The following is a 25,901-nucleotide window of genomic DNA, read 5'->3' on the forward strand; positions in this document are numbered from 1 at the left end:
ATTGCAACAAATTTGTTCATCATTTTTGAAATATATTTCCACCTTCCGCTAATTGAATCGGGAGACCTATCCGACCCACGTGCTTGATTGAACTCGTTTGTTACACGATTCCAAAATCCTTTTGCATTTTGGAAAGCACCAACAATAGAGTCTTCACTAATTTTTATCCAAGCAAGACATAGAGCTTGATCATCGGACATGCTAAAGTGAGCTCTACTTTTTGCTTGAGTGCTACCACTTGCTTGAGATGCTTGAGTTGATGCCATTTGATATTTGGTTTTTTTAAGAACTGATTTTAAAGAAGAAGAAATATGATATATGATTGTTGGAAGTGTGAGTTGAAATGAAACAAATGTTGTATATATACCAAAGTTTTTTATTTTGACCGTTTTTTGACCGTTCTGACTTTTTGACCGTTGGTAGCCGTTAGGACTCCGGACGGGATGTTGGATTCCGTCTGGTGAGTTTTGTAATCCAGACGGAATCCAACATCCCGTCCAGAAGTTAACAAGTCGATGATAAACTTCGGTGGTTGGTTTCACCTCGTTTTGAACTGGGGATAATTATCACCTTCATTATCACCCTGCATTGCACAGCAGTTTTGGACCCAAGTAGGTGATAATTATCACTACCCCCTCTCTATCACCTGCATTGCAAATGCTCTAATATGAATTGAATTTAGTCTTCCACATAAATGATTAACGGAACACCAATTATATGCTCTGGAGTCTGGATTTTGGGCACCAGTGCGGGCCTAAAGTTTGGGCGGGAATTACCCTTGAGATTATGTGAATTTGAAGTAAATTGGCGAAATAGGTCACTATTTGGTCTTTCATCTAGGAAGCAAAACAAATATAATAAGACCAGAAGCCTAGAACTGGTTGGACAGCTCATGAACCAGCATATTCGTTCATTTACGTTTTTGATTAAAACTTTATCCATTATAGTAGACTCTCATCATTCTCATGAACCAGCTTGATAACCAAAAGTTAAAATCTCTGTAAGTACTACAAGTCTAGAAATGTACTGAGATTTGAGGAAAAAAATATGTAATACACAACCCATATTTCATTACAATGGTCAAGATGAACAACCTCTATCCATTTATCAATCCATCCCTCCACCATGTACAAACTATAGAAACAAAAACCAAAAATATCCTGAAAATCTAGGCAACTTTCACTATGTTGACTAGCTAGGGGCTTATTTATTTCAACCATGGTTGAAGCTTTTAAGCTGCGTACATAATAGCCAGAGAAGCTACAGAGCACTTCATTCATGTACTGGCGTGGACGAGGGATTCTCCATAATTGTTTTTCTTTGCTTGCTGGGATTTGACAGAAGACCTCTAATGATTGGCTTAACCTTTTCAGTAGTCTTTATAATGCCCAAAAACATAAGCCTATATAGCACCACCATCCCTAACAAAATAGAAAGATCAACCAATTTAGAGTACCCCATCTGCATTTGCCACACATCTCTCAAAATTTCTTGACCACTGATGGTAGGAGCCCCTCCTATTTGGCTGCTAGGAAAAGTTTGACCTTCAAACTCATTCTTGTAGAATCCTTGATTCGCGTATTTATGGAATGCAATGTAGTACATTGGGTATTTCCAAAATGGATTGGGGAGGTCATTTGGCAATCGAAAAAAACCACCATTTAACATCATAACGCCTTGAATTCCAGCTCCTGTAATAATACCCATGAGGAAGTCTGGTACGATGCTTGCAACGATCATCATTAAGCTCTCAACCAACATCATACATGCGAATAGCACTAGTGCAAAGTACACAAAATGATCAATTCCCCTTTGAAGGCCAACAAGGAAATAAGCTATAGCTCCAGGAGCTATAGAAATTAGGAGCAAGTAGGGAATAGAAGAAAATGTATTGCCAAAGACGAAAGCAGCAATGCCATAGTGTCCATTTAATCTTTCGCGTCCGAAGATCTGATTTCAACAGAGAAAAATGCCACATAAGAACTTTTGTACACAAGTATTTGATCATACCAACCGCCAGGTATAATATTTTATATCAACATGTTTAGAAGTTTGTAATTAGTTTTAAACTGCGGCAGCTATACATGCCTTTGGAGGTTCTCAAATTCCATGGTGGATGCAACAAAGATGGGACATATGTAAGGGAAATTTGATTTACAGAAAGCTGACTCCAACTTGGGGAAGAAGCTAATTTCATAGAAAATCAAGGTTGCTAAACATTCAGTGGGTTTACAAAACAAGGAGCGCAGTGTTCTTGCCCCCATGGATCACCCAAATGGGAGGTCCCTGAGCAAGTATATTATAGGTTTGATTAGTTTCTTATAATATTTATATGCATGATATGTCTCAAGTCTAATACCTTCATGTCCTCTACGAAAGAAGGGAATCCCCCAATCGCCATAAAAGTCAAGAACGTGGCTACAAACATAAGCATTGATCCTCTAGCCTGGAAATTTAGAAATGGTTATGATTTTGAGATACTGCACCTTACTCTGAACACTAAGAAAAAAAAAAAAAAAATACTATTCCATATAATTTGGTTCATTTTACGGCGAAAAGGATACCTGAATTGAGCCATAAGAATGACCAATATCATAAAAGATAGTTCCCACACATAGACATAGAGCAATGTAGATTGCAAAGCGTAGCCAATAGTAGCCTAGATCACGATACATATTCACAAAGGACCTTCTCGTAAGAACCATAGACTGGGCAATGAAGCTTGCTTGGCTGCCCTTCTCCAATAATCCCCCTCCCTACATTTTAAAAACATTAATTAGTTCGTCACTTGCTTCCATACATTAGGTGTCAGATGCTCACTAGAAATTGCAATAGCATATATGTGCCTTACATACTAGTATACTACCTTCTTATGTATTTCTGCTATTTTTTTACCAACTTGCTGGCAAATTTGAGATGACTTGTATGAATTCACAAGTGCGTTGATTGCTTCCTCAGTGGTTATCGACCTGCCATAGCCCTGTTCAATGTCCTGAAATAATTCAAGAAAGTTAAGTTTCAACTTTCAAGTAAATATAGCAAATAATCCAAGACAGAAGATTGTGCAATGTCTTAAATGAATGCATTCTTACTTGATCAAAATCTTTGTTGATGGTTCTAAGGTAGTGATCTGATGGATTCCTCATAGTTGGGCATGGGAAACCATTCAATGAGAAAAACTACACAAATTTGAAGAAGAAGTTGCATTTGTAAAAACATCTCCGATTAATATGAAACTAAAGTAAATGTGTAAGTTGGCCTAAAAGAATCACCTCCTCTGCTGCAGCAGCTGGACCAAAGTATACAGTTTTACCAGACGAGAGCAAACAAAGATTGTGAAAGAGTTCAAAGACTTCACTACTAGGTTGATGGATTGATGCTATTACAGTTCTTCCATCTTGTTTAGCAAGACCTACAATTCTTTTCATGACATGATATGAAGCAGCACTATCCAATCCACTTGTAGGCTCATCTAAAAACAGAAGCTTTGGACGCGTTAAGATCTCTATGCAAATACTGACTCTTCTCTTTTGTCCCCCACTTATTCCTTTATTTCCCCATCCTCCTATTCTTGTGTTCGTTGCATCTTGTAATCCCATTTCCTTTATTGTAGTATCTGCTCTTTTTCTCTTCTCTGATCTTGACATGGAATCAGGTAGTTGTAGTAGAGCTGAGTAGTAAACAGCTTCTCTTACTGTTAATGTTGTCATTAGCGTATCATCTTGAGTCACATAAGCCTGGTGAAAAAAAAAAAAAATTCCAACAATAATAAATAAAAAACAATGACAGATTGACATCAATAGCGAATATTATACATTCATATATTGTATAAATGGTTCAATTTTTTTGAATATGACTGTAATAAGTTAGTGGAACAGAAACTGATTTAAATCGTTGATATGGCAATTATAGTGTCTATGCACTTATACTGTACATGTTCTGGCCAAATATAATCAAAGTATCAAACTAAGGTCCAATGGCATTGCTGGAACAAGAAACCGCTTTTCTCTTTGATTTGTACTTTACTCACATGTGCTAATTCCCTAATTTTGAACTCACGCCATCTAAATTGTCGTGGCTAGATGTTGTAAATTTCAATAATTTTTTAACCCCTTTCAATTCTTTGGACACATACACCTTACACACTTGAAGTATGCCATGTGTATTGTACGACAAACTATGAAGTCTCTATTACTTATATTAAACAGCTTGGGTGAGTTAGCCGTTTGTGCTGTCTATCGGTTCTGCTCCTGCTTAATTTTTTGACACGTGTAAATCACTATAAACAGTGTCGGTGAGTTAGCCGTTTGCGCGGTCTATCGGTTCTGTCCCGCTCATTTTTTTACACGTGTAAAGTAAAAAAAATCAGTTCAAAAGTTTGACCTGTCTGTAGGTTCGGTCTTTCCTTTTCAAAGTTTTGTTTGTTTTTGCCGGGAAGTTTAATTTGTTTGTTTTTGGGACACGTGCTTAATGATTTCTATTTAAATTAAAGAACAGAGTAATGCCAAATGGGGCCTAAATCAATAATTTGTATCTGGACCAGTTGATTTGTTCTAAATCCAATATATTAATTAAACTGGATAAGAACTGTTTTTATTTCCGATCATTTGAATGAGAACTGGTTGCTGTTGACTTGTGGAAGCTTTTTGTGAACGTGGTTGACTTGGCAATTAGGCCATATATTTTGCTGCATAAAAGTTGAAGGTACACTAGAAAGAAAAGAAGACAATAATAATTTCCTCACCGACGTCCCAAAAGTTAGTCCTTGTCTATGGCCATTTACAAGAATCTGACCTGATTGACTTGCGTTTGAATCTAATCTCCCTGCAATCGATCAGTAAAGTGTTTTTAAAATTAGCTTTCATTAAAACTTATAAAAGATACAAAAGACGAGATAAAATGTGTGGTGTAATATTACAAATGCAGGATATTGGTTGCCATGAACTCGTAAGTCGCAAAGTGCTGTAAATGTAAAAGCTATTACCTGCCAAGGCATCAAGAAGTGTCGATTTTCCGCAACCAGAAGGACCCATTATAGCCAAGACCTCACCGGGTTGCGCATACCCGGTGAGCCCTTCAAGAATTGAACGACTTCCATTTTTTCCAGCTGAAACTGTCACCCATAGATCCTCCCATGTCAAGGGCACACCATCACTTTGCGAACGCAGTCCACCTGCATCATATTGTATATAATTTGCTTGTCTTGTATTCATGAGATTAACTGTCGTCTCAGACCCAATAGGACTGTTAATTTTATTGCCAATCTGAAAAGATGGTGCGTCTGGAATACGTTCAGGTTGAGTTTGAGTACGGTAGTGAGGAAGAGGAGGAGAAGTGAAACTACTAAATGGGAATAATGTTAGATTTTGAGAGGGTATGTTATGTGCTGCTTGTGAGTTGAAGCTATTCAGCTCTAGATCATCATTTTTCACCCTAGGTGGTGATCTTGTTGGGCTTGGAGAAGGGGTCCATCTAGGAACATTAACAAATGGTGAATCCATGATGAGGTTTCAGATTTCTTGCAAATATTGTTCAAGCTTGCCAGCTTGGGGAGGCTTGCATTGATAGATAGAAGGTGTAAATGGGCATGGGTTTATATAGAGGGAATTTGAGATTACTGGCTGCTGCCAAATTATTTGAACTAGTATCATGCACGTGATTCATAATCTTACTTAGGGCATCTCCAATGGGGGGGGGGGTGTGTAAAATTACACCTCCACATAGGCGCCACCTAGGTGCCATTAGGATTTTACACCTCTAATTGTATATTATTGTAGAGTCTATAAGGGCATCTCCAATGGGGGTTGTAAAATTACACCTCCACCTAGGCTCCACGTAGGTGCCATTAGGATTTTACACATCTAATTGTATAGTATTGTATAACTCATAAATATCCACACTTTATACTCTCCAATGGAAGAGTGTAAAAAAAATAGATTTTAAACTCGGACGTCACTCCAAGTGACGCCCCTCTTTAATTTAAACCGGGGCGTCACTTGAGTGGCGTCCGAAGTTAAAAAATAAAAAACTTCAAACGTGTGTTGAAGTGGCGTCCGAAGTTTTAAGTTAAACAGACGTTATTTTAAGTGACGTCGCCCCTTTTTATTAACTAATAATAATTCCCCCACTCTCTATTAATATTTTCTAATACAAAAATTACCTATAAAGATTATTTTGAGCACCCCATTGAGAGAGTTTTTTATATTTGAGGTGTAAAATTTCCAAAACTAGATCTAAAAAAATTACCCCCAAGAGAATGAGGAGATGCCCTAAATATCCACTCTCTAAACTCTCCCAAATGGAGAAAAGTGTAAAAAAAAATAGATTTTAAACTCTTGGACGTCACTTAAAGTGGCGCCCTCTTTAAAGTTTAAAATGAGGACATCAAAGTAAAGATAAATCCGATATTAAAAATTACTTTAGAATTAGAAATCCGTTATTTAAGTGACGCCCGAAAAATTATTTCACTCCATTAGAAAATTCGATTCATATCCTCTTTTTATTATATCCTTTTAGCGAGATCTCGAGAATTTCCCACCCTCTCTATTAGCTAATACACTATTACCTACCGGTATATATAGCACTTCCATTGGAGAGAGTTTTTTGATATTTAGGGTGTAAAATTTTCACTCTATGCGGTTAACACCCCCCATTGGAGATGCCCTTACTACTATAAAGAGAAGAGTAATTCTACGGAGACATGCATTATTTTGGCCCGGTTTAGTGACTAGCTGACGTGTCCTACAATTTTATACTTCTCTTATTTCTCTCAACTCCAACCAAATAAAACACAATTACTCTACTACCCTCTCTTCTTTCTTCCACCCATTTAGTTATTTACCAACATCCCACATCCTTTCAAATTATCAATTTCAGATTGTGATCCTGCTGATTTTTCTTTTTTTTTTTTTTTTTTTTTTTTTGCTAATGATTTCTCATCTAATACTTACAAAACGAGGCACAAATTTTATTTCATACCCTTAGGCCCTGTAAATTAAAGGGAAACCGCTCATCTCTAATGAATAGAAAATTAGAAGAAAAATTGATTTGAGAACTTGGTTTGTTAGAAAAGAGGATTTCAAGAATTCATTAATAAAAAATGGTTTTCACAAGTTTTTCACTGTAACGAGATTTTGTCTCCAATTAGAACAAACGAACCAGTATAAAGACACCAATACACCATCTTCTTTTTTTCGATTTTTTTTTGTCTTTCTTCTTAAACCAAAAATTAGTCGTGTTCGGTGTTCACCAGTGGGAATAGAGAAAGAGGCGTGGAGTTAATGTTGTACAAAGGAGGGGATTGGGGGCTATTTTCGATTTTTTAATTTTTTGTCACGTGGAAAAGATGTTAAAGAATAAAAAATAGGCTTGCCATGTCATCCATGTCACTAACCAGGCCAAAAATAATGTTGCCCTAGAATTATTGTAAAGAGAATGATTTGAACTAGTATCATGCACGTGAACAGTAACTCTTTCTGAAAATATCCCTATCCGGTTTCGATTATTACGGTTATGGTTAGAAATGGGGTTTGTAATAACATATTTGACTAAAGGACAAATTTGGCATTTGACCAGTCAAATTCAGATGTTTCTCTCTGAAATTGCGTTACCCTCAGTTTTTCAATCATTTGCAATATTGCCACTGACCGAATTTTAACTTTTTGTTCTGCCCGGCCCAAACCACCTGACTGAACTTAAGACACTGCCTTCGATTTTATGATCATTTGCAATAATGCCATTGACCGAAATTTAACCTTTTGTTCTGCCCGGTGGTAATAACCATAAGGCACAGGGGCAAAAATGGCAAAAAAAGTGGAGAAGTGATTGAGAGATACATAAAAAAAAGGGCGTGGTATTGGCACCCCTTTGACAAAAAGTGAAACAATAATGATTATTTCTTATATATCCTTTTACACCCCACATGCCCATAGTTCTACGGTAGGCAGTTGCCACGAGATCTCATATCCCACGGCAGCCAATTGCCACGAGATCGCACAATCCACCATATCGGGTTGCTGTGAGATCCCATATCCCACGGCAGGCAGTTGCCGCGACATATTTTTTTTGTGTTTTTTGTTTTTTTTAACTTCAAATTTTGCGTATTGAACACACACGATATATGGATACCTCATTTTTTTTTCTTGAAAGTTAGCTTTCTTTATACACTCCAAGAACAACACCAAAACCATAACAAAAAAAAAAAAAACAATCGAGCCATAATTTGCTATCTCGCGACAAATATTTTCATATGCTATAAGAAAATTTTGTGATCAAATTAATGAAGAAAAGTTTTGATAATTAACACAAGCAAAGACTCTATTTTAGTAAACAAAATCATCTCGCGACAACTAACTTTTTTTACGGTGGCTATTAAAAAAAAAATTAAAAAAAGGACCCACGGCAACCACAATCCGTGGATTGTGCGATCCCGCGGCAGCTGTTTGCCGTTAGTGTTTTTTGTGTATTTAATGGAGGGGTGCTAGTACCTTTGAATTGGTCAAAGGGGTGCTAGTCCCATTTATTGGGGTGTCAATACCGCGACCCTAAAAAAAAACCAAAATCTAGGGTACGCCTGCTGCACCGGTACGCAGGCTTCTTGTCCAAGTTTTTTTTAGTCATATTTTTGGTAACCGGCAGGTAAGCTTAATGATAATTAATTAAAAGGGGAAAAATGTAATTTACATCTTAGATTTTAAATTAGATTAGATTTTGGTTTGGATACTTACACGAACCATTTCAACATAACAAAATTATCAGTCTTCCTCCTCCCCGACTTCATTTAATATATATACAACCATCGTCGATCGCATTTACTTGTTAATTGAATCAATTTCAATTCGCGGTTACCGGTCAAAAGTTCATCATACATTCTTACACACAATCAACCTTTACAGTAACAATAAGGTTAGTAAACTGGTTCCTCAACTGAAAGAAAGATTTTTGAAACGTGTTTGAAATTCAATTTACAATTTGTGTTATAATGTGTTGAGTTCTTAGGGTTTATTTCTTAATTTTGGAGATTCATTCCCATCCCATGAATGACATTCTATGTATATGCTTTATGAGAATGAATGATACATATAATATATCATTCTAGTGGATAGTTCAGAAACATTCTCCCAAAAATAAATGAATGATAGATGACAAGTATCAACCTTCTTAGACAACATTCTCCCAAAAAAAGAGGGGTGCATTCTATCTATTTGCCTTCTAAGAAGAAATGGTACATGTAATATATCATTGTAATGAATAGTTCAAACTTTAGAAACATTCTAGAGGTAATAATGAATGATAGATAACATTTGTCATCCTTGTTGGACAACAAAAAAGGAAATATGCCTGGACGGGGCTGTAAAGCCATATTAAGAAAGGAAATTGGTAGAATAACCATTATGGCACTGCCCTTTTACCAAGTGGGTGCCAACCCATTTTGTTGGGGGGTAAATGGTTGCGCCCCCTCTCTAATGTCTTACAAGTATTACAATTTAGGGGGTGTAGAACTGTGTAAATTTGTGCTAAAAGTACGTCTCAATTTGTTTTATGCAGTGATCCTACCATGAATCATATCACCAAGGACGACGAAGAATGGCTTAGAAATACATGTTCTGACAGTTTTAGGTATGAGGAAGTGGATGGATCAAATGTTTCCATGGTGGATAGTGAAAATGATGAAGTTACAGACACCAGGGATACATCCGTGAGTAGGCCAGAGGCTGATAGGCTTTATGAAGAAGACAAAACAACTTTTTATTCTTTGCAGTTCAAAACTTTGGAGGAGGCGTACAAACTTTATAATGATTATGCCAAAGTAGTGGGCTTTAGTGTTCGTAAGGATACTTTGAGAATTCATAAAAATGGTGATCGTGTTAAGCGGAAATTTTTGTGCTCAGCTGCAGGTGAACGAGATCCAAAGCGTCTCATACCGAGGAAACACAAAAGAGCACCCACACCAATCACTCGATTTAAATGTGAAGCTCGTTTTGAGGTTGGTTATGATTTCCAAGCAAAGTTGTGGATTGTGAAAGATTTTGTTGGGGATCACACACATTCACTTGTGCCGTATCCAAGCTTGATGTTCGGTCGATCACATAGAAAAGTGCTTTAACATAATTTGAAATATGCTAGGACTCTGAATGATGTGGGCATTCATCATTGCAAAATAATGGATATCTTTGTACATAGAGCTAGAGATTTCTCAAATGTTGGCTTTCTGAAGAAAGACTTGCATAATAAATTGGGGTATGATAGGAGAATTTGTTGTATTGATGGCGATGCCAACACTCTGCTGGGTTACATGGATAGCAAGACAAAGGCAGATCCTTTCTTTCACCATAATTGCCAATTAAATGAGAGCGGGAAGCTAGTTCAACTGTTTTGGGCAGATTCCACCTCACGTATAGATTATAATTGCTTTGGTGATTTGTTGTTGTTTGATTCAACATACAGGAGCAATCAATGCAAGATTCCGATTGTAGTGTTTGTTGGGATCAACAACCATCGATAGACAATAATTTTTGGTTTTGCATTGATGACAAGTGAGACGGTGGAGTCTTATAAATGGGTATTACAATCATTTATTGATGCAATGTACGGAGAGCACCCAAAATCTATGATTACTGATGGTGACCCAGCGATTAGTGAGGCTTTGATATTGACTCTCCCAAATTTGAAGCACCGTTTGTGTTGTTGGCACATCATGAATAATTGCCTAAAGAATGTCCCCAAGCAAGGATTTTTAAAAGCCTTCAACTCGATGATGCATTTGAAGTGCTCTCGCTCGCAATGAATTTGATAAAAGATGGGAAAAGTTCGTGGAAAATTACAAGGTTGATAAGCACAATTGGGTGGGAATGATATACGAAAAAAGGGAAAAGCGGTAAGAAGCTTATCTCCATGGTTATTTCTTTGCTGGTTGTAAAAGCAACCAGTGGTGCGAGAGTATAAATTCTGTTATACGGCATCATGTGAGGCCTGTCATGCGGTTGTTTGATGTTTTTGGGAAATTGGAAATTGCAGTTTGGAATATCCGCCAGAGAGAGCATGTGGAAGAGGTGAAGACTATAACGAGCATGCCTGTTATCGATACCCACTTAGATGAATATGCAAAACAGGCTAAATCTATCTACACTCAAGCTTGTTTTGATGTTTTCATGATGGAGTTAAAGCAAGAGTGATGTACACTGTAGAGGGTAGAGAAGATGAGAGTGAGAATGTTCGTGCATACACTGTAAGTCGTCATTTAAAAAGACATAAAAAGTCAATTGTGAAATACAATGTCCTAGAAAGGGAAGCTAATTGCTCATATGGACTATTTGAGTCATCTGGATTTCCTTGTAGACATATAATTTCAGTTTACAAACATGAAGACGTTTGACAAATTCCGTAGAGTTGCTTTTCTAGAAGATGGACCCGGGTCACTAAATCAATTGTTAGAGTACCCGGTCCAAATGATTCTAATCGGTCTACCACAGCCGTTCGTTATGGTGAACTTACAAGCAACTATAAAGATATATGTTTGTGGGCTTCCAAAACTCAGGGAGACAGTGAAGCCTTTAAAGCCGTGTTAGCTTCTTTCCAAATAAATTATGAGACTCGATCTACTTCGAATGGCAGGCCCCAGGTTCACTTTGGCATACCTTCTACTCATGATTGAACTTATAGAATGGATGAGACTCCATCAACTTTTGAACGCAGCCCACCAATTCCCTTCGAGTTTCCTTTTACTCCTCCTAAAACCACACATCGTCAATCAGTTAATGATCCACCATATGTAAAATGTAAGGGTCGGCCCAAAAATCCTAGTAGACTAAAAGGTCAGAACAAGAGATGAAAAGAAATAAGTGTGGCAATTGTGGTATCGTAAGGCACACGAAGCCCAAATGCCCACGCTTGTATCCAAAAGGCAGGGGTAAGTTTATATAAGTTGGTGACAGCCTTGTTTAATATTGTAATGATCCATTTTCTCGATCAGTCGTTTGTTAACACTTTGTTTGATTATTTTTGATGGGGCAGTTGCTTGTGATTTTTATTTGGCTGCATTTTTGTTGTGGTGCGCTCTGTTGTAGGTGTAAATAGGGAGAATGTTGAGCGCAATGCTCGAGCTACAGATGACGAGTTGAACGGAGATGTTGGATATAAGTTCCTATACGAGTACTTTTTCTAAATAAATTTACTTATGTAAGTAAATGCGCTTAATCTCTCTTGATAAGTTGTCCGAGTACACGTTTTAAGAAAAATAACACGTATCTATGTAGATCTCACTTTTGGATTATGAAATTTCCTTTGTGAAGAGATGAAGTTTTATTTTGGGTTGCTTGTTATGTAGTCGTAATGGAAGCTGCTGAGCAAAATGGGAGAGCTGGAAAGAACAAGTGTAACAACTGTCAATCTACAGAGCATACAAAGCGTAGGTGTCCACATGTGCCCAAACCTAATTTGCAAGGTATGCGAATGTTTCCATTTTTGCTCATTTTCAGTGTTACCTGCTAATGATTATGACTTTAGAAGGTAAATAACGCAATATAAATATTGAACTTACAGGCCTACCGGTTGATAATGTCCCTGATGATGATGATGTCCCAGATGACGATGTTGGGTGCGAGCCTCAAGACGGATATAGACTCCAAAAGTTTTGTAGTGATGACGGACATGTCTTTTTCCGAATGATAAATATTTGATGTAAGGGAAAAAGAATATTTGGCTTCGAACAATATAGAAGTTTGCAAGTTATTTTAAGCACTTGTTGCGAAATCTTCTGACAAGATTTTTGTAATAGAGTCTGACATGATTTTTGTAATAGATTTTGGAATTTAATTCACTGCGGCATTCTTAGTTGCTCAACAAGATGATATATGGTATGTAGCATTCCAAATAATGGATGATATATAGTATGTATCATCCTTACTTTGGCAGTCCAAAAGTTCCAGTAAGAATGGTGAGAACTAAGTGATAATGGTGCTCACAAAGATGGTATATGGTATGTAGCATTCCATATAACGGATGGTATATAGTATGTACCATCCATACTTTGGCAATACAGATGAAATTGGCCTTAATGACCTACTCAGTTCGCTGGACTATAGAGCCAAACGATCTTCTGGCGTCGTTTATAATAATGGATGGTATATAGTATGTATCATCCTTACTTTGGCAGTCCAAAAGTTCCAGTAAGAATTGTGAGAACCAAGTGATAATGGTGCTCACAAGGATGGTATATGGTATGTAGCATTCCATATAACGGATGGTATATAGTATGTACCATCCATACTTTGGTAGTACAGACGAAACTGGCATTAACAACCTACTCAGTTCGCTGGACTATAGAGCCAAATGATCTTCTGGCGTCGTTTATAATAATGGATGGTATATAGTATGTATCATCCTTATTTTGGTAGTCCAAAAGTTTCAGTAAGAATGGTGAGAACCAAGTGATAATGTTGCTCACAAGGATGGTATATAGTATATAATATTCCATATAATGGATGGTATATAGTATGTACCATCCATACTTTGGCGTCTGACGAAATCGGCCTTAACGACACCGCCGGATCATTTGGACTATAGAGCCAAACGATCTTCCGGGGTCGTTTATAATAATGGATGGTATATAGTATCTATCATTCTTACTTTGGTAGTCCAAAAGTTCCAGTAAGAATGGTGAGAACCAAGTGATAATGGTGCTCACAAGGATGGTATATAGTATGTAGCATTCCATATAATGGATGGTATATAGTATGTACCATCCATACTTTGGTAGTACATACGAAACTGGCCTTAACGACCTGTTCAGTTTGTTGGACTATAAAGCCAAACGATCTTCTTGGGTCGTTTATAATAATGGATGTTATATATTATGTATCATCCTTACAAATGTATGCTACATAGTATGTATCATCGCAATAAAATATAACACAACACAGATGCATAAAATTAACCAAAATCTAGACATCTTATTTTATTCGAAATAAATAAATAGACCAATTTGTTTTTTTTTTTTTTTTTGATTGGCAAGCCTGTTTTAAATGAGTTCAGTAACGCTTTGATGCTGGCAAGGTTTGATCCCCATACCTTTGATGAGTAGGCAAGCCTGTTCTTAAAGAGATCAGTAACTCAATTGTGTGTAGCGGGGTTCGAACCCTAGACCTATAGTGTCACCACCCAAAGGTTTTATCAACTAAGCTAGAAGGCACTTACAATAGACCAATTTGTTGCTCTTTATTACATTGAAAAGCTGCACGGAATTGTTTGAATATTTAATTCTGTTGTATAGAACTTGTCAATCAACAAAAATCTGAAAAATTGCAAAATAATCATTTTCATGAGGTGAAAATGGTAATAAAATATGAAGGTAGTTGCAATTATCCTTAATTTGTAGATTTCCTTCCATTCTTGATAGCACAATTTATTCCATGAGCACTCACTTATTGATTCTTTAAATAGCCATCTTCAGCTCATGGGCTCGGGCTTTGATTGGGCTATGACGAAGATCTTTATTTCCTACAAAAATAAAAACTTTATAATTCTAATTCTGCAGGTAATAATATCTTTCCAATTCACAACATATAGAAAAAAAAAAATGGAATCGATCAATGAAAAATAAACAAAAATAAAAAACTTGAACTTGAACCCAAAGCCATATCTTAAAATTTGAATTTTCTTTCTCATGATTTATTATTTGTAAATTGATTATTTTCCACATCATGATAAAATGAAGATGGGAGCGAGGATCTATGGTACAAAACAATAAAATATCAACTGAAAGAATTCGAAATTAATACAAGGATGAATGATTCATCTTCTCCAAAATTCGAAAGTTGAATTTGAACTCTTGATATTTGCCCAATATTCAAACTAGAATATTTAAATTGATGTTGAACTCATAAGTTTTTTATCTCCCAAATTCCTACAAAAGTTAAAAGAAAATATAAAAAAAATCAAAAATATTAGAGTTAGAGTCTTGAAATTGTGTGGATCAACAGGGCTGGGTCAACGACTTTTGATACGGTGTGGGTCCGGCGACTCGGAATGAACTATAAACACATGATCACGTGCAATTACAGAAATAATTGGAAATCCCGACATAAAATTTTCTATAATCCAATATATTAAATAACTCATCACTGTAAACATGAATGAAATCATAATCGAAATATTTATCTAACTCATTCTTTTATATGAGAGTAGTAGTATGCAATTGAAATCGGATTTGGGGTTCGGTTTCGGGTTTTTTAGATATTTTAATGGGTTTAGGGCTAAATTATTGGGTCTGGCTTGGGTCGGTTCGGGTTTAGAGACTGTGACCAAACCTTACCCTATGTATTTCGGTATGGGTTCTGGTTCGGGTTTTGTCGGGTTCGATACGGGTTTTTTGTTCGGTTTTGGGCGGGTTTCGGGCAAGATGGAGTCCTGATGGACATCAGGACATCCCTAGATGAAAGTGTCATTTCATGTTGATTTGTTAAGTTAAATTTCGATTTGATATTTCATTTCAAATTCTAGTGAGATTCCAAGTTGTTAACTGGCGGAATATTTTGAGAGCGCGGGAAACAATTGTAAGCTAATGAAAAAGAAGAAGTCGTTCCAAAAGCCCTAGCCCTCTATCACTTGATCGATCTATCTCCTCATCACACCCAATCATTTCATAAGTCCATCAGCCATCACGTAATCACACTACATTAGTTCATTACTCCATAACCCCAGCTAACCCCATCTCCTCATCTTTTAATTAGTTATTGTCTTAAGTCAATTTGGGTATTTTTAGTTGGTGAAGTTGGATCCATTGAAAAGATTGGTTAGAACGCGGGAAAACAACGGTGTTTAGTATCGCTTGTCGAAAGGTATGGCTTTAATGGTATCATTTGCATGTTTCTGTCTACTTAATTGAATCAATATAATAATGTGGAGACCAAACCTCATAATTTTTAATAAGGATTGTTGAGACCAAACCCTCCATGTCAAAATTTAGGGATTTAGTCTAATTATGGTTTACTTCTACTAATAAAAAACATTATGGTTTATTTTTCAATTTAAACAGTAATTAACCGTACTTACTAGTATAAATTGGGGATTGTTTTTTCCAATTATGATTTATTATTTCAATTGAACACAAGTTAAGTGTAATTGCTTGTAAGAAATTGGGGGTTTGGTTGAATTAGTGTTTGTTATTGCAACTGAACATGAAATTAGCTCTAATTATATGTAAGAAATTGATGGTTTTGTCGAATTAGAGATTATTATTTTATTTGATTACCAATTAACCTTATTTACTTGTAACAAATTGTCACCGTAATTAAGTGGATTGGCTCCGTGTGAGCATAATTGATCCTTTCGGCGTACGTTGACTCATAGTAGCATTGGACTAATTATGAGCGTGTTAAATTTGGAGATTTTACTGAAGGAAAACCCTTAAAGTAAAGTTGTCACAGTTACTATCTTGAAGATTATAGAAGTAGTTAAGTATATACATTCTCATACACTTTGAGAACCTATGCATTGGGTAAGTCTTATAACATGGATGCTCCTTAACAGGATAGTTAATACGGGTACGCTTTGATGTGTTATATCTTTTTTATTTGGATACATGTATGTATGGTATTAATTGCATTTTTGTTGTTTCTCTTGCTACATTCTCTCTTCGCTAACTTGGTGAATTATTGGGTAGCTATACTTGCTATGCGCGTTTGACGCCTTATTTGTTTGTTTGTTTTTTTTTTCCAGGTGATTGAAAGCTTTGTGGTGATGTTATGACGTGAGTGTCGAACTTCTAGGAGCCTCTCTTTTGTTTGTTGTCATGTAGCTCTTGGTACTTTACAAACCCAACTTCTTAGTTTTGTGATTTCCCCCTTTTATAATCTCTCCATTTGTCCCTCAAGAGAATAATGAAGCGATTAGATAGAGTGGAAAATGACTTAAAACACACAATCCCTAAAGACATCATTTTCAACAAAATACTCTCAAAAGTAGAAGCCATACACTTAATAAAATTCTACTGCGTTTGCAAACAGTGGCTTAACTTACTAAATTCGATTTGAGGTTTATCAATTTACATCTCAACCATTCAATCCAAGTCCACAGTTCCAACGTCATCTTCGTCACTAGACCCAACCACATAAAATCCCAATTCTACCACTTAGAGGTTACCTCCAATTCCAATCCCATAAAAATAGAAATTCCGGTTTCTGCTTCAATGGTTGTTGGCGTTTGCAATGGTTTAATATGTTTAAGTCATTACTTAGCTAACCATTCGTTCAACTTATACATGTTAAATCCTCTTATAAAAGATTACATTACTATTAAAAGCAAGTTTCCTCGAAAAACACTTTATTCTCCTGAGGACGTTAATTTCGCATTTGGTTATTGTAAAAGTAGTAATGAGTACAAGATTATAAGATTGATCCGTCCTGAAGCTTGTGTTGTAAGCGTGTACACTTTTAAAGTCGGTATTTGGGCGCTGATAACCCGTAAAAACAGTTAAACACTAATATTAATGTCAACAACAATAATACGTAATATTACCGTTCTTACGTTTAAATCAATTCTTCTTACTCTCAAAACATAATCATGCAATACAAAGAGTAAGGTAGGCCCAATTCTAAGGCTGAGTCCAAAGATATGGTCTTCGGAAGTTCTGCCGACTTTGTGCACTGTTTCTGCCCGTGGACTTTGACTTTTCAGCTTTTGACCGGACTTTACAAAGGCTTTTTCTCATTGAATCTCGGACTTTAATCACAGAACTTCTTAGCAACCAACTCTTGCTCCTTTTATCTCGCTAAGGTGGCACATTTCTACACATAATTGACTTTACTGCCTAAAATACATAAAAACACGTAATCAGCATTAACTCTTATTTATTACTAACATAATTGGTCTAAAAATATGATTATTAAGGGGTTAAAACTACAATTTTGAACTCTTATTAACCACCCCCAAACAGCATTTTGCTTGTCCTCAAGCAAATATGAGAAATTAGAATAAGTGATAAAAAATGGAGTTCTAATTACTCTCGTTTCGCTGAGTGCGTTTACATTTACCATATGCAATAAGGCCTTAAACCACTAGGAATTCCCTAGTGGACGAGTTATAGCCTCATGAGAGTTTTCCAGTGAAGGTACTCACAAACTTCATCTATACTACAACGACTAAGAAATAAAACTATTGTTTCCTTATTTATGTCTCAATTATTTATACATCTCACTAGCAATGAATACAGAATAATCATGTCGAAACCTAAGCTAATATATGCATAATAATCAATCATCTACGAATAAACATATATACAATGAGTAATGCTATGAAATGTAGTAACATGTCCGCTTCTGAAACTTTGGAATAACGTCCTTAAGTAGGTTCTTACATAAAAGTCAAGACAAAAATCACTCTGATTTTTCCGCTCAAGTTTCGCTACTCCAGTGTGTGGTGGGCACACTTTACCTTACAATCTCAATGACACACAAGGAAGTCGAAGTTGATCAAACACATCTGCCACTTACTATCCCACTAACACATTCCTAATTGAGCTAGAGATCTTTATTAGGTGTTGCGGGGATTAGGAGATGATTTAAGAATGAAGGAAACAAATATTCAAAAAGAACAAGTCTGAGATAATAGAGTCCTTATATTATGTAACTAGAGAAAACCTTGTTCCTTACTTTCGCTTCTACACTTTGTTTCCATCCTTAGCCATATTTTTTTTTTTCTTTGGCTTTTGACTCCTTTGATTCTATTTTTGGAGTTCTAACTCTTATTTTCTTTTATTTGTTTTTTATTTTTTTATTTGGATGGAAACTTTCTTTTCAAGCGACTGACAAATTTTTGATTTCAAAGGTCTTTCTCTTTTCTATTTTTCATCTCTATTCTCAGACTTATTCAAAGAATGGGTAGGCTGATTTTTTTATTTTTATTTGTTTTTGTAACAGGTTAAAGGATTTGCGGTTTATGAAAAGCTAAGGAAAGGCTCAGAGGGGCAACTAGCGGAAAATAATTTCATAAGGGTTGAATTTCTGGCTATATCGATCCAAAGAGGGCCTAAATTCTCGCTTAGGATATGATATAGTGATCAAGCAAGTGGACGTGTGATTTCTCTATCCGGATTTTACTTCTCCTTTGTGTCATTTCTCAAATGTTTCACTCATATATGGCTTCCGACTATAGTCTCACAGGATTTGTAGAATAAGTACTCTAGCCTAGATTTCAGAAACTTACTGCTAACAATTATAGATACTCATTGCACATTGCAACCTGAAAGCATTAACCAGCCATATTTTTTCATACCTAGTTTCCAGAATACTACATGAACTAATGAGAGAAGTGCACTGTAGTAAGGGTAATATTTTTTTGCATGGGAGAACTCTTATAAAAACAGTTGGCTTTTCTTAAAGAATTTTCACAGGATGGAAAATTCCTTCTTGAATTTTCACTTACCCATGAGAATTCTCTCATGAAAGTTTTTTCGAGCGTGGAAAATATATTATAATTTATAAATGCTTCCATTCTAATGAGATTCTCCGCAAGAAAATGACATTTACCCATGAAAATTCTCCCATGCAATAAACATTTACCTTAAGATCCAAACTGTCGATTACTTCGGCAATGATTGAGAAAACACACCGATTAAGTCGGTAGTTGTGAGCTCAACAACATCATCCGAACAACTAGAGTCGCGATGGAGCAAGGCAAGCACCCATGGAAGAATCACAAATTGCATTTTTCGCAACATAGATCCACTACCGTAATCAACAACCAAAACAACGATTAAGAAAGAAATCCAAGTATTCGGATGGTAGCGATAAGTTTATTGGTAAACCCTCCAATTGGTTCCTTAACGATATATCGAAACACGCCGTGCACATCTTTGAAAGGGAGCAACATTGCAAAGGTTCCACTCACTACTTTCTTCCCAAAGGTAAGTCGGTAGACTATTGAAATTATTAATCCCACATTGGGAGTCTAAACCCTAGCCTAGCCAATCGGTATATAAATCCTAGGCCACTCCACTCATCACCAATTGGTTTTGAATTGAATGCCCATATTTAATTTGATATCAGAGCTGGCTATTTCTCTGGCTCAAACGGCCCATGTTACTCCACGTCACCTGTTAATCCAAGTCCACATGTTATGCTTAATTCATGCCACACATGAGGGGCGTGTTAAGATTATTAATCCAACGTTGGGAGTCTAAAGCCTACCTGCTAAAGTATATGAATCATGGGGCTGATCCACTGATTATCAATTGGGTTTGAGTTGGATGCCTAAATTCAATAAGAACATCAAATCATGTAAACAAGTTATGCATTATCTATGTGACATATCCACTAGGGGTGTGCACAAGTCGGGTTTGGGTCTAAACCGAACCGACCCTATCGGTTTATATTTTTTTGAAACCGAACCGAACAAAACTAATTTCCAACCGAACTAACTGGGTTACAGTTTAACCGATGTTAACCAACCCGAACCAATCGGTTTTTTACATATTTTTAAATTAAATCAATTAAATATATATATTCTAATATATATTATATATAGCAAGTCGGTTGGGTCGGATTTGGGACTAAACCAATGACCGAACCAACTCTATCGGTTTTCAAATATACTTAATCAAACCGAACTGATTCATAAACATAACAGACCAGTTCGGTTCGGTCGGTTTTGTCGGTTTTGTCGATTCAGCCAGTTTTATGCACACCCCTAATAGCCACTTCATATTTTCAAAAAAAAAATCCAATGCATACTTGTGTCAGATACACACTAACATAAAACAATATTTTAAACCCCAAAAGAAGAAAAAAATGAATAGGAAAGAACAAAGAAATGAGAAATCAGGAGAGAGAATTAGGAATTTTATTCTTCTCTAACTACAATTGGAACAAAACAGAAGAAGAGTGAAGTGGAGATCTCCATCTAATTCATGGTTACAAATGGACTATTTAGGATTAATTCGAAGATAGCTAAGCTAAGATAAGCTAGTCTGGTAGACAAAATAAATTACATTTTAAAACGGATAACACTATGAGTTGGGATCAGCTACATTGACTACACATGATGTTGATTTCACTTCGGAACTTTGCTTTTAACTAGAACCTACTCAGAACCTCGCTCCTAACTAAATGGATACCTGCTACCATATGAGACAAACTCTTGATGGAATTTAAATGTGATAGCTAAAACGGTTAAGTTAAACACTTTCATAGATGAGATTAAAAAAATTATAACAAAGAGTCAATGACTTATTCTATGTATAACTTTATATCTATAAACCTGAGTAATTTTCAATCAAATTATACTTCTAAAACCTATAACTTCAGAAATTAAGAACACCTATCCAGTTTTGATCCTTCATACTTGTTATAAAAAGTGATCTATAAGTAGTTGTGATATGACAAGTGTAACAGATCACCTTTTTTGTTGCTACACATGGAAATAGTAGAGTATCTTGTCATAATAAAGAAGAAAGAGATAAGAAGCAAATAATTAATCAGAAATTAGAGAGAACATAGAAATCATTCTCGTATACGAATTTATTGGTAAAGAAGCTACCAAGCTGTTTAATAATTTTACTATAAAAGGTGTTAAGAAAAAATTCTGAAAAAGAATATAAAAAGTTAAAAAAATCTTAGTAATAATGAACTTACAATCTCTCAGATCTATCATCTATCCTACCAGCAACTCCAGCAAGGCATTCTATGTTACACACTTCCAATTTTAGAACACATAACAGAGTAATAGACACACGCCAATCCCCAGGTCCACCACTCTGCCCCCGACATATGGGTATCACACATGTCAACAAGGACAAATTTAATAACATTACAAGGAACATGTATTCAGGTAAGAGGATAAAATTTTACCAAAACTATTTAAAAATACCAATTTTACCTCTACCAATTAGATGGATAAAATTTTACCAAAACTATTCAAAAATACATCTTAATCTATGTTACATGGACACCATATTTCAAAAATAATCGGTGTCGGATACGTATCCACGTGTCCGTATCGGACACACGCGGACACATATTGTGTGATATACCTTAGTTTTTTATATTTCGCCATGTCAGACACTCCGTATCCGTATCGGATATGAACACACATGTCCGTGTCAATGTAACTTAGATCTTAATACATACCAAAATGATTGATGTTCCTTCTCATTTTGGCCTAATATACATAATATTGTCCGAATAAGGTTTTCACAATTTCGGCATCAATTACTGCTGTCGAGATACATGCAAAGTCGAAACATGCCTTTGTAGAAAAACAAACAGTCAGAATTGAATAAAATGTTCGTTAAGTCCAAAATTTTGATTTACAAGAAACAGAATACCATTTCCGGTTAAGATGCTAGCTCACCATATGCAAAGTGGCATCTCCATAGCATAGAAGAGCACATGCAGAAGAGACAAAGGATGCATTGATAAGACCTTCCACATACAGAGTTCCTTCAGTCAGGCATTTGCTCATGATTTTAATTGTCCAAGTGGCAAAAAGCTGCCACCTCGGTTTATCTGTGATGTCAATCAAGATGCCAGGGCCATCTTTCGGCCTACAACATTCTGGAAAATCACTGAATAAATGTGGACTATAGATAATTCCGTTGAAGGACTCACTGAAGCATTTCAAGGAAACCTTGGCTGAAGCTTTACCGCTTGATGTGCCACAGGATATTGATGCTACATAAAGAAGATCTGAAGGGAAACAAGGCTATAAGATTTATTATGAAGGATAGATGTGTGAGAATTCTGGAAGGAACAAATAGAAGTGCAAAATAAGAGCAACAACAGTTCTGTATAAGCAAAACTGCAGAAGCTTTAAAAGTTATCAGGCATATGTTTACAAATAATGAAACCACAGTTGATACGGAGGCTATTTGTCCGTTTCTAAAGACACCATGTCAATAAATTGATGATGCATTACAGTTTTGAGAAACAAATAAGTAGGAAAGTGTAAGTCACATTGACACAGATACGCATGTCGATGTCCGACCAAAACGGCAGCCTATATGAAGTGGGACACGAGGACACAGCTAATTAAAAACAAAACTACTTTTCTTTAGTTACACAAACATTGGGCTCAAGACCTTACAAAGTGCCATGAAAGTGGCATATCATGGAGTTGTAACTATGATAATATGTTATTTTCTTAGTCTTTTAGAGTATGGAAGAAACCAGTTTGAAATCGATATTGCACACATAAATTATTTGAAGAATATGACGCGTCCATGTTACTTAGTTGATTAACATGGCTTTGAGTGATCACACATACTAGTATGACCTAAATGATACATTTTGACAAACTAAAACCACAGAGGCAGCATAAAGAGAATATGGACAATAATGCCAACTTTCTTCACATTGATTGTATTATGCCAATGTTTAAGTTTAATGACAATAGTGGTTTTTTATTACGCATTTTCAACTAACAACATGCCATCTAAGAAAAAACTGGCGGAATGCTTCTCGATCTCCTGTTCTGAGCAATGACAAAAGTGATCCAACTGTCTCAAAATATCACTTCATGCCGAGAACTGAAATAAAATTGAGTCGAAGTAAATCATCCCAAACACTTACAAAAGATGTCGAAATATATTAAAACCTTACTAAATATCTGCATTCTATTACCAGATTGTATGGTTTAACAATACTACCTACATCACCTCCAAATATTTCTTCTCCCCAATATACCCCTTTTAAAGATATGTTCTCACTAGTAATAACTTTAATAATATAATATATAAAATTGCGAAAAAAAGGAACTAAAAAATGTACACTTACATAAAAGCGGGCTCCGCGAAAAACGGTAAAATACGACCAATAACAGGAAGAACAGCATTAGCTTTGCCATGGTAAAAAACACCAGGGAAATTTCTAGCAGTATGAGATAATAACTTCAATACTGCTATCACTTCTCTCTCATTAGCTACAAAACAAATAAAAGTAATATAAACAAACTTACAAGGGCATAAATGGAAATGAAAAAATAAAATAAGTAAAAGAAAATGAGAAGAGACCTGAAGGGAGAACGTAAGCGTGGGGAAGATTAGGTAAAACGGAACGGAATCTGATTTCTAGTGGTTCGTTATCTTCTGTACCACCGTTGGATGATGTTGATGCTGCGATTCGTTCGCGGAGTTCGCGGACTAAGCTTGACAGTTTTTCCATTGCATTTTTTTGTTTCCCTCCAAAAGATGGTTTTTAGGTTTATATAGAAAACATTGGCAAGTGTGTTGTGGAAGATATACAAACAAAAGCACGTTTGAAATTTCGATTTTTGACTTACCATGGGCTTTATAAATGGGCCTCACAGATCAGCGTATATATTTTCCAATCTAGAGCACATAGCATGCTAAATTATAATTTACTACGGTCAGGGGCTTTTTCATTTTCATTATTGAGATGCGATCGGTCCGTTACGAAATTATTAGGCGTCGTATGTTACCTGATAACATAAGGGATGGTAAAACCTTATTTTCTTTTTGAACCGATTTAAATTATCTTAATCCCGCGTGTAATTCTCAAATCACTGAAAACATAAGGCTAGATTGCTTAATAAAGTTTAAGAGAAAATAACAATTACACAAGCTAAATGGTTTAGGGAAGGGTGATCTTGGACACACCCATAAAAATACTCCCCTACCCCATAACTAACATAAGTTTTTGTTGTACTCCAATAACTACCTAAATCCAATAATATCTCCCAAATTAATTTGGGGTATTTCCAATAGGAGCAGAAGGATTAAAAAAATAATAATAATAAATAACACACGTGTTTTGGTACCCGTTTTTGTTAGCGAAAGTTTCTTTACGCATTATTCTTCCCCGCTCTATCCACGTACTCTTTTCTCTTTAGGGCATCATTTCCATTAGATTTTTCTTCCAAAATTCTCTCCCTATCCCTAATTTTTTCTTGTTCTTTAGCTTCTTCAGACTGCACATACTTCATTATTCCAGAGATGCTCCATTCTGAACATGCTGGAATATGAGAAGTGACAGGAAGAAGAATTTTGACCGCTCGATGAATTCCATCATAAGCAGCAATTTCAATTGCCTTCAATCCAGTACCATCTGTGACATTTGGATCAACCCTGGCATTCAACAAGGATTTGATAAGTTTGTCTTCACCTGTTTTCGTCGCACACATTAAATGTGTTTTCCCAAATGAAACACCATTTGGATCTGCACCTGCCTGAATTAAGAGTTTTGTGCATGGTAATGACTTTTTAAGCAAAGTCCACATCGAAGGCGATGGAAGTAGATTGACAAAATATTTGGGTTGGCACCATGATCCAACAAAACGTTAAGATTGTGTCTGCACTGTTGTGCAACCCATTGAAGAGGTGTTCCCATATCACTTGAAGCATTCACATCGAGGCCTTTGGAGAGAAGGAAGCGAAACATTCAACGTTTCCTGAACCCTTTATTAGAGCAACATGCAAAGCATTAGCATTATGTCGAGTCAATGCAGCAGGATCGACACCATTCTCAATAAGATAAGTGATGCATGGGCATGGAATTAATAGTATTTAGTTTAATTAGTTTTTTTTTTTTTTTATTTGTTATGTAAGTAGTAGTTTCCTATTAGGACTCTAAATAGAATTAGGAACAAGGTTTATTATATAAAGGCATCTAGGCCTTCATTGTTAGGGGGTTGTTTTTGAATTGTTTAATCAAGAGATTGAATTAAGGGAATTCATTTTCCCTTTGAAACCCCAGTTTTGGGTGTTTATCAATTTTATTCATTGGTGTTATTAATTTGAAATTGCTTCCGCCTTTGTATACATCAATAAGCTACAGTTTTGGGTGTCCTTGAAATATTGCACAAAACAAAGGAGTAACTTCTTCATCATCTCTCTCATCTATAAGGAGTTTGAGCTCCTCGAGCCAGTACTTGCAAACATTGATCTTTCCCAT

At 35.9% G+C, this 25,901-nt stretch overlaps 3 protein-coding genes across 3 annotated transcripts in view; all 3 read right to left on the bottom strand.

Annotated features, from left to right (window-relative positions):
• Positions 1 to 24,194, bottom strand: part of LOC147491236 (serine/threonine-protein kinase ATR-like) — a 75,914-nt gene extending 51,720 nt beyond the window's left edge. Inside the window, 2 exon segments of the mRNA XM_086564573.1 lie at positions 23,766 to 23,910; positions 24,002 to 24,194. Of these exon segments, the coding sequence (XP_086420699.1) occupies positions 23,766 to 23,910; positions 24,002 to 24,152 (296 nt within the window). The 5' untranslated portion in view covers positions 24,153 to 24,194.
• On the bottom strand, positions 1,033 to 5,575 carry LOC147491239 (ABC transporter G family member 1-like). Its single transcript, XM_086566781.1, has 8 exons — positions 4,985 to 5,575; positions 4,745 to 4,824; positions 3,273 to 3,737; positions 3,093 to 3,179; positions 2,867 to 2,992; positions 2,565 to 2,756; positions 2,360 to 2,446; positions 1,033 to 1,950 (listed from the first exon to the last, which is right to left on the bottom strand). Exons 1-8 carry the CDS (start codon positions 5,499 to 5,501, stop codon positions 1,273 to 1,275), a joined length of 2,232 nt encoding a protein of 743 aa, XP_086422907.1. The 5' UTR covers positions 5,502 to 5,575; the 3' UTR covers positions 1,033 to 1,272.
• A 598-nt stretch (positions 24,195 to 24,792) lies between the features above and the next one.
• On the bottom strand, positions 24,793 to 25,901 carry LOC147491240 (uncharacterized). Its single transcript, XM_086567209.1, has 2 exons — positions 25,827 to 25,901; positions 24,793 to 25,176 (listed from the first exon to the last, which is right to left on the bottom strand). Exons 1-2 carry the CDS (start codon positions 25,899 to 25,901, stop codon positions 24,793 to 24,795), a joined length of 459 nt encoding a protein of 152 aa, XP_086423335.1.

Source organism: Coptis chinensis, chromosome 6, assembly GCF_015680905.1.
Source record: "Coptis chinensis isolate HL-2020 chromosome 6, ASM1568090v1, whole genome shotgun sequence".
Lineage (NCBI taxonomy): Eukaryota > Viridiplantae > Streptophyta > Magnoliopsida > Ranunculales > Ranunculaceae > Coptis > Coptis chinensis.

Excerpts from the sequence above, each read along its gene's own strand:
- LOC147491239 (XM_086566781.1), bottom strand. The coding sequence starts at position 5,501 with ATGGATTCACCATTTGTTAATGTTCCTAGATGGACCCCTTCTCCAAGC. Across the intron at positions 4,825-4,984 it reads ACTTCTTGATGCCTTGGCAG|GGAGATTAGATTCAAACGCA; the intron begins GTAATAGCTTTT and ends GATCGATTGCAG. Across the intron at positions 3,180-3,272 it reads CAGCTGCTGCAGCAGAGGAG|TTTTTCTCATTGAATGGTTT; the intron begins GTGATTCTTTTA and ends AAATTTGTGTAG.
- LOC147491240 (XM_086567209.1), bottom strand. The coding sequence starts at position 25,901 with ATGGGAAAGATCAATGTTTGCAAGTACTGGCTCGAGGAGCTCAAACTC. Across the intron at positions 25,177-25,826 it reads ATGAGAGAGATGATGAAGAA|GCAGGTGCAGATCCAAATGG; the intron begins GTTACTCCTTTG and ends CTCTTAATTCAG.